The sequence below is a fragment of the Dama dama genome, chromosome 5 (assembly GCF_033118175.1).
Source record: "Dama dama isolate Ldn47 chromosome 5, ASM3311817v1, whole genome shotgun sequence".
NCBI classification, from domain to species: Eukaryota; Metazoa; Chordata; class Mammalia; order Artiodactyla; family Cervidae; genus Dama; species Dama dama.
Window position 1 is genome coordinate 109488299 of NC_083685.1, and position 12756 is coordinate 109501054.

Consider the following 12756-nt stretch of genomic DNA (forward strand, 5'->3'; position numbering starts at 1 on the left):
GATTCCCTCTCCATCTCTCTTAGGTCCCCCCTCCTTATAATTTTTTTTTCTTTAAGAAGAAATTGGTTTATTTGTTCTAAAGAGTTTGTCACCATCTAGACTTTGCTGATTGCATCCTCATGGTGATTTTTTTTAGCTTAGTTCTCTTTTTATTTCCTATAAATTGTAGGTGAATTCAGGTCTGATTCCCAATACGCACTGACCCTGAAACTATTTTACAGGTGGTTTTGTGTACTTCTGACAGATCACATAGTCACTTGTGAATCCTAGTTGGGGGTAGGAAGTGGTGGGAGCCTCTTGTCCAGAGTACAGGCAATAACTGGGTGCATTATCTGTAGAAAATTTAAAAACAATTTTAAAAAATCCATTACAAATTAGTCAGCTTTTTATTATCCTCTTACACAGGCAGTTCTAAACAATGTCTAGTAAAATATTCATCCCTGTTGGAGTGGAGTTACATATATCACACACCATTTTATGTAATATGTAATTGTCTCGTTTGGAAGTGTTGTTAGCTATTAGTGGTCTGCATCCATCAATTCATTTGGGTTTTTTTGTGGTATGATAGTCTAATCATTTCATTCTTTCTTGGAATAAAGAAAGGTTATCTATTTGGCTAACCTTGGGTACAAATGATATTGAAAAGGCTTAATTAGGAAGTTACCTGGCAGTCCGGTGGTTAAAACTCCACATTTTCACTGGTGAGAGCATGGGTTCAGCCCCTGGTCGGGGAGCTGAAATTCCACAAGCCGCCTGGGCGGGGCCAAAAAAAAATTTTTTTTAAGGGTTTTATTAAAGGTTTAAATCTTTCGTTTTATTTACCAGTTTTCAAAATAATAAGGTGGCTTACTGTTATCTTCCAAAGATGACCAAAGAGAGGTTGTTTGGGGTTTGATTTTTAGTCATTGTGGTCATTTGGTTTTAGTGTCATTATGAACTCATGGATTTAAACATATTTGACATGTTTTAATTCATTAGAGTTATCATCCTTATTCCTCTTCAAACTACCCAGTCTTCAGTCATTGGGAGTTTATTCAGGTTAATTCTTGGGACCTTTTGACTCAGCCACAGGGGAACTGATAGCCTCTATTGTTTGCTGGTTCTGGTCTCGTCTAGTTCATTTCCTGCCACAGACCTGGAATTGGCCGTTTCTCTGAAGGTGTCCTTTTAGTAGAAAATTATATTTAGAGACCACAGTTGGTATATTAGGGGTATAGACATTTTAAATGGGTCATGTTAGTTAATTGTTTCTTAAGCAGTATTATTTATATATCCACACTGACCTTGACCTCCACACTTTAGGATTCTGACACATATACTTCACAGGGAGCATATCACTTTTTTCCATCCTTTCTCTTCTCTATTAATGTCATTCTTTCAAAGGAGAACTACAGGACTTTTATTTCAAAATTCAAAAGGGTGATGGAGAAAGAGCTTAATTTCTGTAGTAGCCTACCCAACTCATGAAGCTTTAGTTAAATTTTACTGACTCAAGCTGGGCGTGTTTGTGTTCTGGACTATTTGCTTTAACAGTATTAGCGTTTAAATTGTCACAGCTAGGCTCTGAAGTTAACGCCCCATTAAGATGCACAGGGAAAGTTCATAGCTCTATTGGTATTATTTCTGTGCAATCTACCACCTCAATGCAGTAGCCAAGTGTTGATTACATAACAATGTCTTCCTCACTGAAGGACTAGAAACTGAAAACACAAAAACACAGTTGAAAATTAAAATTGTAGAAAATTATGCTTTCTTTAAAAGCCCAGCGACTCATTGAATTGAGATTTTGCTTGATTTTTGATGTGCACTTAATACTTTGGAGATCCGTGGTAGTCTTTCTGAAGATGTTTTTGTGGGATGTTCTTGGCAGAACTAATCAATGGAGCAGAGCAGTTCAGTGTGAGGAGAAACCACACAGACTAGTACAACACATTGTACCTAGAGTCTGTAAACTCAGCAGGGTTGTTCTTTCTGTGTTTTATTTTACCTGTTGTGATAACACTGTATTTGGAATTTGATTTGGCAGTTAATATTAGAAACAAATTTTGCTTACACTTTTCTTTCTCTGGATAAGTTTCGAGAGACTATTGGAAGTAAGAATTTGAGGTTAACAAATGCCAAAAGAAAGTTGCTGATAACTTTAAAAGCTACGTTTGTTTGCTTTCTCAAATTTTGTCAAGCTAAAGAATTTCCAAGTTAAACTGTATTATAGTCGTCCCTTGTATCCACAGCAGGGTTGGTTTTAGGAACCCCCCCTTCATGCAAAATCCTGGGGATGCTCAAGTGTGTTATATTAAATAGTGTAGTGTTTACATATAGCCTACACACACCGTCCCACCTATCCTCCACTATATTTTCACTGATTGCTTATAATACCTAAACACTGTAAATGCTCCAATAGTTGCCAGCATGACAAATTTAAGTTTTGATTTTTTGAAGCTTTCTGGAAATTATTTTCTGAATATTTTCAGTTCATGGTTGGTTGAATCTGTGGATATGGTACCTACAGATATGGAGGGCTGTCTGTAAACACTGGTTTCAGGAGTATTTGTAAATAAATCTCATTTCAGAACACAGGCCAGAAAAGAGATTTGTTGTCTTTTTTTTTTTTTCCTTTCCTTTTTGAAAAAAATATTTCAGGTATAAAAAGTATAGAGTATTGATGTAATTTTTTTCATGTTTTAAATTTATTTTGAAATAATTAGAAAAGATACTAGGATAGTACAAAGAATGTTAGTATAGCCTTTATTCAGATTTACTAATTTTTTTAACCTTTCAATTGAGATTTATAATAAACTGCATATATTTAACATGTATAATTTAAGTTTTGACATTGGTGAAACCACCACCACAACCAAAGTAATGTGCCGCAAAATTATCCATGTGTTCCTTTGTAGTCCCTCTTTACTGTCCACGTCATCCCATTCCCCGCACCCACTCTTCTGCTGTCTTCTTTAGATTGATTTATATTTCTAGAATTTTGTGGTAAATAGAATCATAATGTAGATGTTCTTTTTTCACACTGGCAGCTTTTACTCAACATAATTATTTGAAGATCATTTATGTTAGTTTTACTGATTTTTTAACTTGCCACATTTCCTTCTTTAAATCATTTTATTTGTTTATTTTTGGCTGTGCTGGGTCTTCTTGCTGCATGGGCTTTTCTCTAGTTGTGACTAGTGGGGGCTAGTCTCCAGTTGCAGTGCTCAGGCTTCTCATTGTGGTGGTTTTTCTTGTTGCAGAGCATGGTCTCTAGATGCATATACATATAATATATATATATGTACTTATATGTAATATAACATACAGTATATTCCTAGAATAAAATGTATGTTTGTATATGTATACTGCATATCTTTTTTCCAGGACCATTTAAAGTAATTTTATATGGTAGTGATGGTGGTGTAGTTGCTAAATTGTGTCTAACTCTTGTGACCCCGCAGACTGTAGCCTGCCAGGCTCCTCTGTCCATGGGATTTCCCAGGCAAGAACACTGGAGTGGGTTGCCATTTCCTTCTCCATTAGTTTTATATACTCACACACTAATTTTGTCAGTACGCTCATAATGTCCTGGCAACAATACCTCATGTAATAGAGGATCCAATCTAGTAGCACATATTACATTTAGTTTTCATTCTTTAATCTGAAACAGTTACTTGGCTTTTTTTCAGTTTTGATTTTGGCTGAAATTTTAAGTTTAGTTAATTTAAAATATCAGGTATACAACATAATGATTCACAATTTTTGTAGATAATACTCCATTTCAAGTTACTGTAAAATATTGACTGTATTCCTGTCCTTGTAGCTTATTTATTTTATACATAATCCCCTACCCCTATATTGCTCTTTTCCAGTTCCTTCTCCCCACTGGTAATCATTAGTTTTTTCCCTATATCTGTGAGTTTGTTTCTGTTTTGTTACATTCTTTCATTTGTTTTATTCTTTAGATTATACATAAAATTTGTTACATTCTTTCATTTGTTTTATTCTTTAGATTATACATAAAAATGGTAATATACTGTATTTATCTGACTTATTTCACTTAAGCACAATACCCTCTAGGTCCATCCATGATGCAGATGGCAGAATTTCATTCTTTTATATTTCAGAAGTGTTCTTTTTAAGGTATTAGATTTGTACTCACATGCACCCTGCTTGCCTTTTTCTGGTGATGTTACTTTGGTCACTTAGCTAAGGTGTTGTTTTTTTCACTACTAAATAGTTACTAGTTTTCCTTTTATAATTAATAAATAATTTATGGAGAGATACTTGGAGACTGTAAATATGTCATATAGTTTTGAAAGGCCTTTTCAAAATGGTGAAAGAATTTAAGCATAATATATTTGAAAGTTCTGTTGAAACTGATTCTGACTGATGACAATGAACTTTACAAATATAATGTCAAGAGGGCTGTATATAATGCTCATTCTGCAGAGCAGATGAAGAAAAAGGCTAATATTATTCTTACTGGAACTGCTCAGCATCTTTGTAAAATTGGAAGTGTGGAGTTTTTTAGTGTTTAGCCATTTCCTTAATTTACAGTGGAATTGGTAGAAAAGGGCTCTTGACTCCTGTTTTCTTTATTTTTTTGCCACACTATGTGACATGTAGGATCTTAGTTCCCCCACCAGGGATTGAGCACATGCCCCCTGCATTGGAAGCATGGAGTCTTAACCACTGGACTACCAGCAAAGTCCCTTGACTTCTTGTCTCTGCTTATAGACTGTCCTTTATAGGTGGCAAAAGTTTGATCTACCAGCAAATCTTAATCTTTAATATTATTTTCACCATAAGAAGTATTTTCTTTTATGAAAGTCAGGCCCTTAGTTTTGGGCTTTTTTAGTATATCAGATGCAACCTGATACACTATGAAAGTTTATTGAAATACACTTTATTTATTTATTTTTTTATTGAAATACACTTTAAATAAGCTCCAGGGATTTCTCTTCTGACCTCTCAATTTTATTCTTTCTAGATGCATTCTTGGGGAACTGTTCACAAAGAAGCCTATTTTTCAAGCCAATCTGGAACTGGCTCAGCTAGAACTGATCAGGTACAGCTGTGTATGTGCTCTGAGTGCCCAAGGTTGATCAGTAATCTCGTCCTCTAATTTCTAATACTTTTCATTCATTCTACTAAATGATTTATGCTCCTTATGTCCAAGTAAGTTTCTCTTCAGTCAGGTTTACCATATATTTTGTCATGGGCTGTATACAGAAAGTGTGTATGTATATATATACACACACACTTATATATATAAGTAAGTCTATTTCACTTACTTAATTTGCATAGTTTTTATTAGTTCTTCATGTAAAAGCATGCTGTTTTCAGAATAGTTGTTTATTCTTATTTAGGTTAGATTAAGATCAATTTTATTCAGCAAACATTCATTGAGCCTATTCTCTAACAAATTCCTATCACTGTTAAACTTTAGGATTCAGAAATAGGTCCCTGCCTTCAAAGAACTCAGAGTTTAGTAAGTGATGCATCATGTAAACAGATAATTATAAAAGAGAGCCTTTAATAGAGGGTTTGGGTAAGGTCTGGGATTGGGATGAAATTTGAGTTTTATTTTTTTGTTTTGTTTTGCAATAAGATTAAAAGGAAGAATATGACAAGCTAATATAGATTTTATAAAAGGTGGTGTATAACCCATTATGTGTTATGCAGTAAACTCAGTTTTCCATCAGAATTCCAGTCTTAAGCTCTCTTCTGCTAGTTTTCCCTACAAGGACGTTATAGGACCAGTTCAGCTCTTTGAAATTAATGCTAACTGAACAGAACAAAACTGGTAATGAAAATCTATGTGGGGCATTAAGAACATGTCTTACAAAGCCAAATGTGTGAATCACTTTGGACTATTGTGCCAGTATTTTCTCATTACTATTTTTTAACTGACTCCTCTGTCCTTAAAGCAGTGAGGTCAGGTTTTACCTCTCTGTATGCCTTTTAGTTTAATAAGCCAAAAGCCCCCATAACCTGAGGAGGTAATCATTTCTGCTTCTAGAATCTCTAAAATTTATAATGCTCACTCACTTCCTTGTTCTTGCTTTTTGCTTTGTTTTCAGTCGACTCTGTGGTAGCCCTTGTCCAGCTGTGTGGCCTGATGTTATCAAGCTGCCCTACTTCAATACAATGAAACCGAAGAAGCAATATAGACGGCGCCTACGAGAAGAATTCTCTTTGTGAGTTTGACACATATGTACATCTGTTTGTTTATGTGTTTGGCTGTTGTTTGGACTTAGCTTTTTCCTGTCCTGGGGAGTTAGTGCTATCCCAGTTTATTATGCCAACACACTGTAGGAAAACAGTTTATTTTTGAGCATTATGAGTTTTATCATAGTCTTGCATTCAAGGTTTCATGTTTTCTACCTGTGGTACTATTGCATTTCTTGGATCCTGTGTGAAAGCAAATCTGCTTTCTTATTTAGCCAGGTTCCAACTCCCTTCCCATGGTTTTTACATGGAGCTGGAAATTCAGAGACCTTTGGCATAAGGTTACAGGTTTAAGAACTGTGGAGTCATTGTGAACTTGTTCTTTTGTTCTTCCTTTCTACAGCATTCCTTCAGCAGCACTTGATTTACTGGACCACATGCTGACGTTAGATCCTAGCAAACGTTGTACAGCTGAACAGACTCTACAGAGTGATTTCCTTAAAGATGTTGAGCTCAGCAAAATGGATCCTCCAGAGTAAGTGCTGGTGGCCTTGTAGTGACTCTAAACCTGAGAAACTCAAAATAATAGGTTTTTTAAAAAAGAAGCTGCAGTGGCCAACCAAATCGAGAGGTGTCCTTGAGTATTATGGCTGATAGAAGTTTATTGCTTTGTGCTTTTAAACAAGGGACACATTTAGATATGGTGTTTGTTCTAACTGGACTAAGCTATTTGTCCCTGGAGCCCCAGCAGATTGCTCTGTAGAGCCTCTTTGACAGTATTCCTTCTAGTTTTTGCTTTTAAACATTTCATCTGTTTTAATTCCCTATATCTGCAGTGATCATGTTATCCCATATGTGCAAGAACAGTCCTAATTTTATTTTATGTATTTATTTTTTTTAATATTTATTTGTTTGGCTGTACCAGGTCTTAGTTGTGGCATGTGGGATCTTTAGTTATGACATGAGAACTCCTGGTTGTGGCATGTGAGATCTAGTTTTCTGACCAGGGATCGAACCAGTAGTTTATCTATCAGACCGTGTGTCCTGAATTTTTATATAGAAAATATGGTCTCTGAATGTGTCTTTCTTCTATCAGAATCTTATTAATTTTCTCTATTATATGGGATCTCAGAGGTTCTACACTCTCCATCTCACATTCTGATAGAAGCTTTTGATTTTCGCTGACAGCATTATAACTTTCACGTCAGAGTTTGTGGGCATTTCTTTCTTATAGGAACATTGTATCTTAAATGTATGAGATGTTAGTATATGAACAGATAATAACTACAAATCTGATAATCCAAAGAAATGTCCTAATTCATTTATTGTATTTGAATTTTGATGCATTGAATGTGACTGAAGTATGTAAGTTTAGCAAAAATTGGAAATTTTGGCAGTGGTAATCTGTGTTGTGGTAAGATTTAACTTACTAGAATTTATTGAGTATTGGAAAGTCCAAAAATGTATTAAACCTCACAAATGAAAATATTCAGTCATGGAAAGTCAGTGGGCAGAAAGAAAAAAGAATAAGTTTTTTGGTCCTTAGAGACCAAGGAACACATAAATTGATTTTACACAGAGATGGTTTAATTACAATGTGCTCATGTGGTTCCAAGATTTAAATTACTACCTTGCCTGGGCTTTTTGTAAATATTAAGAAGGCAGTCACCTTTGTTCTGTTTATTCCCTATTAAAACTTGACCAAGAAAAATAAAGTCTCCTTAATTTTTGTTATGCTAAGCACAATTATAAAACTTAGCCATTTGACTGGAATGTGGACATTTTTATAGAGCAGGTGTGTCTCTGTTATTAGCAAGATCTTCATTTCTCACTGTAGAAAGAAATCCTTTGGGCATTTGGATCTTTAGTTCCTCAGACTACCATATGCCATGATTCTATTTACACTGCTGCTGTTTACTAACTTTTCTGGTTATTTTTATATTTTCTTTATCCTTTCCATTTCCCCTTGCTCTTTGTCTTCCCATTTTAATCTCTGGTTCCTCCATTCACTCAGTAGTGCACATTCCCACACACATTTCTCCTTTTGTCTTTTTCCAGCCTTCCCCACTGGCAGGATTGCCATGAATTATGGAGTAAGAAACGGCGACGGCAGCGACAAAGTGGTGTTTTGGTAGAAGAGCCACCTCCACCCAAAGCCTCTCGAAAAGAAACAATCTCAGGGACAAGTGCTGAGCCTGTAAAGAACAGCAGCCCAGCACCACCTCAGCCTGCTCCTGGCAAGGTGGAACCTGGGGCTGGGGATGCAATAGGTCAGTGCTGGGAAGGAGCCTTTGTGCTTTTATTAAGCACTTGGCAGATATTGAAGGTCAAGTGTAAGGATTTGTGTCTGTGTGTGTGTGTTTTAATTTTTAGCCACTGAAGCATTAATAAAGAGTTTGATATCCTCATTATGTAAGGGGAAAAGGAGATAAGCCCAGTTTTGTACATGTGGTCTAGAAAACTTAAAATAGATTATTTCCCTATCCTGAAAACTAATATCTCAATTCAGTGTGGCATAAATTAGTGAATTAGGTAAGCTGAATTTAAAGATTAGTTTACCCATCGCTCCCTAACATATAATCAGAGCCCTGTCTGTGTTAGATTTGATAAGACCTTAGAATTTAATCATGTTAAATCACAGTCGCTAAATGTAGTTAGTTCTGGAGACTGTTATTTGATCTAAATATATCCAAAACTGTGTAATAATGAATCTTTGTAAACAACAAAGTAGCTCTCCTGTGGTACAACCTTTTTTTCTGAATTACAACTTCGTTCCTTGGCTCACTTTTCCTTTATTGTCTGTTTAAAACAGTGGCTTTCAACACTGGCTGCACATTATAATCATCTAAAAAGCTTTAAACATAAACACCTCTGAACAATTGCCAGATTTCTAGGGACAGGAGCTAAGGGTTCTGAATTTTAAAATCTCTCCTGATGTATACAGTAAGGGCTGAAAATCACTGACCTTGAAGAATATAGATAAAGTTACTTTTACTCACAATACAGAGATATTTTAATTAGTCCCTGTATTTTTAAATGAAAATATAAAGAATAACAAGTGTGTCACAATTGGAGGCATGAAAAATGAGACATTCAAAATGAAACTTCATTCATTGGATATTGCAAGTTGCTATTGTCAGTTGAAGACGGCAAAGGTCCTTGCCTTGCCTCGCCTCATCCTCTTATATTGGTTCCACTGTCTCTCCACAGGCCTCGGTGATATCACACAGCAGTTGAATCAAAGTGAATTGGCAGTGTTACTGAACCTGCTGCAGAGCCAAACGGACCTGAGCATTCCTCAAATGGCGCAGCTGCTTAACATCCACTCCAACCCAGAGATGCAACAGCAGCTGGAGGCCCTGAACCAATCCATCAGTGCCCTAACGGCTGCCACTTCCCAACAGCAGGACTCAGAGCCCACAGCCCCAGAGGAATCTTTGAAGGAGATAGCCCCTGCCCCAGCAGTCCAACCTTCAGCAGAACAGACAACCCCTGAAGCTTCAAGCACACCAGCTGACATGCAGAATATGTTGGCAGTTCTCTTGAGTCAACTGATGAAAACCCAGGAGCCAGCAGGCAACCTGGAGGAAAACAACAGTGACAAGAACAGTGGGCCACAGGGGCCCCGAAGAACTCCCACAATGCCACAGGAGGAGGCAGCAGGTAAACAGACCGGTCATGAATCTCATTGAGCTCAGGTGCTGTTGATCCTCTTAAAAATCTCTAATGTTTTCTTTTTCACATCAGTGGCCTCAGTTTCAGTTTTTCTGTAACTTAGTCTATAGAAGAACATAGCACCAAGTGATGTATTTCTTGCCCAACTTCTTTTATTTAAGTCTCAAAGCTTCTTAAAGCACCTTTCTTTCGTATACTGATTGTTTTTCCATTTTTCCCTTTCCTAGGAAGTAGGTAAGTAAAGTCCCTGTGTTCTCACACAAGAAAACCACAGCTGTAGCTACTGATGCATCTTGAACCACTGTGTGTGTGGTGGTCAACTAGTACTAGCACTTGAAAATATGTCTTCCAAGCAAACCATTATCAGATTGTACAAATAGCCACTTGTACTCTAGAACAGTGGATGCTAGGTACTGAGTTCCTGGAAACATACAGTCAAGAAAGCCCTAATAAAATATCATTGTTAATCTCCCAAAGAATGATTTGAGAAGATTTCTAAGCAGATAATTAACACCATACATTTCCTTTCCAAAAATAGCATATAAAAATGATTTCTTTAAATCTGTGTTCCTGAAGGATAAGTGAATGGACCCCAGATTTGGAACTGAACATTATTATTTTTTAAAAATCTGAAAAAAGAAAATATGTATACCTTGATCTTACATAAGCACAGCATGATTCAATTTATTTGAGGGAAAAGAAGTTTAAATTTTCTAGTCAATTCTGATGCATAGTCTTTATTTCTAAAATCTTCACTTATCTGTAAGTGTTTTCAACTCCTTGGAAATTTTTGCTGTCCATGAAGACCCCATGAATTGGGGAAATGAGAAGATGTACAAGGGCTGTTGGAGTACACTAACCTTCAATTTTTAGGGTGTTGCATTCACATTTCAAATCGGTTGGTACAGAGTATATGCCTTATTTCCACTGGTACAGGATCAAATAAGTTACTGTATGTAAAGTTTTTTTAAAAAAAAGATAACAAATAAATTACCCTCTTTACTGTGTGGATAAGGAAACTGCAATCTAGGGAATTTAAATAAGCCTGCCTACGGTCCCACTGCTGGAACCATATTATTGGCAGAGGCAGAACTAGAATTCCTGTACTTTTCTTAATGAATGTGTTTCTTAATTCACTTTGCTATTCTGTCATAACAGTTCCAGTAGTTTTTAAGAGACTCTGGGATATGGAATAACAGAGAAAGCAAATCTAGAATTAAAGCAGGTCTCTTTGTCTCATCTCTCATACTGTCCTCCCTTGTACCACCACCCACCCCCTCACCAACCAAAAAAAAAAAAAAATTCAACTATAATCAATAACTGAAAGAAGTTATTCAAGTTAAATGGCATAGTGATTGAAAGAAATTCATCCAATAATTAAGTCAGCAAACTATCAGCCAAATGATGAAAATGAACTAAAATTTAGGCCTGGCTCATGGCCAGAAATTACTGGATTTACTTTTCAGAGGAGAGTAAAAATGCCATCCCTAAGTATTCCAGTCACTTCTGGATTATCCAGTTGGTGACTCTCCCATGCCTCTATCTGGCTCCTGCTACCTCTTACGTGGCTGTTTTGCTGTTCATCAGCACTTCCACCAGAGGGCAGACCGAATTAGCCAGAGAAGGTAAAAATCTATCACTTTGGCTACTATTTAGCTATTCTGTACTTGTTGAGAAATGGTTATGGTTGAATCTAATTAGTAAAATGAAATTTTCAGTTATTTGTATATTTCATTGATCTCTCTCACCATTGGTACAGACTGTTAAGGGTTGGCAATATTGTTAACACTTTGAATCTTATAACAGTATGTTTTTTTTTTAATGTGATCTTTATTTTTAATTAAGATGTTTTATTAGCCTTTAATAGTTCTTTACAACCAGTCTGCCTTTGCTATTTTGAAGTAGTTTTCGTTCTCTCATAAATGTGAAAGAATGTGAGCTCAAGAATTAGTTCCATTGAAATACAACTAAACTATTTGTATAAAAGGCAAAGTTTAAATATGAAATGTAGTATAGATGGAAGAAAATAAGTTTAGCTTTGTCCATTTTTGCAGTTAGGCATTTTTAAAGTTGTCTGCCCTTAGTATTAAAAAACAAAAACAAAAAACTGGTGTTCCATTTCATGTATAGACCAAAAATACTTTTAAAAATAACTGGTACTGTGATGTTCTTATGTAGTGAGATGTGTAGTATTGATAGTGAAAAGGTCTGAAATCTATAGATATTTGTAGTCCAGTTAGCTCTCCTTTTTTTGGATGTCTACTTTTCAAGTTGTGAGTTTTCTGTAGCTAATTTTTCATCCTTTAATTTAGCTTTCTCTACCACCTAGTCAGCCAGCCAGTCTGTTAACAAAAAATTGAGTGGGTACTGTATATAGGATGGTCAACTTGTCCCTGTATTGTCCTGGTTTTAAAACCGAAAGTTTTAAACCTGGGAACCTCCTTCAGTCTCAGGCAATTGGGACTCTTGGTCACCCTACTTCTATTTCTGTTTAGCACCTGACCTTATCCTCCCACTGCTCAACAATTTTGTAGTATTTTCAGAATACTTTCATCTGCCCACTAAGGGTATGCTTACTTTACTGATTGTTTTTGCAAAATATAGTTGTGGTATATATGCTACCAAAATACCTAATTGTTATAATTATAAAAACTACTTTTGGGTTGCCTGAGTAATGACTTTATATTACTGTCTCATAATAAAGAATTGATTATATGGACATTTAAAAATATGCTTCATTAGGGAACAGAAAAATCAGTCATTTGAAAGATATCCCAAAACTAAGTCTTTTCTTCAGCAAGGTGACTCCCAACTCTCTAAAGGCATGGTTCTGACTACTTGGTTTTGTGTGTCCTCAAACTCACACCATTTTACATTTCTAGTCTCTTGCCTTGACAGGAGTTCATTATCAGACAATGATTGCCA

At 35.9% G+C, this 12756-nt stretch overlaps 1 protein-coding gene across 12 annotated transcripts in view; it reads left to right on the forward strand.

Moving 5' to 3' along the window:
* Positions 1-12756, forward strand: part of CDK12 (cyclin dependent kinase 12) — a 62599-nt gene that overhangs the window by 24232 nt on the left and 25611 nt on the right. For all 12 annotated transcript variants that reach the window (XR_009693020.1, XR_009693021.1, XR_009693023.1 and 9 more), the window contains exons 9-13: positions 4976-5053; positions 6069-6185; positions 6560-6691; positions 8215-8426; positions 9367-9819. Coding sequence is in view for 3 of the 12 variants with exons in the window: in XM_061143900.1 (XP_060999883.1) it covers positions 4976-5053; positions 6069-6185; positions 6560-6691; positions 8215-8426; positions 9367-9819 (992 nt within the window). In the remaining 9 variants the exon portion in view is untranslated. The remainder of the gene's footprint in view (positions 1-4975; positions 5054-6068; positions 6186-6559; positions 6692-8214; positions 8427-9366; positions 9820-12756) is intronic.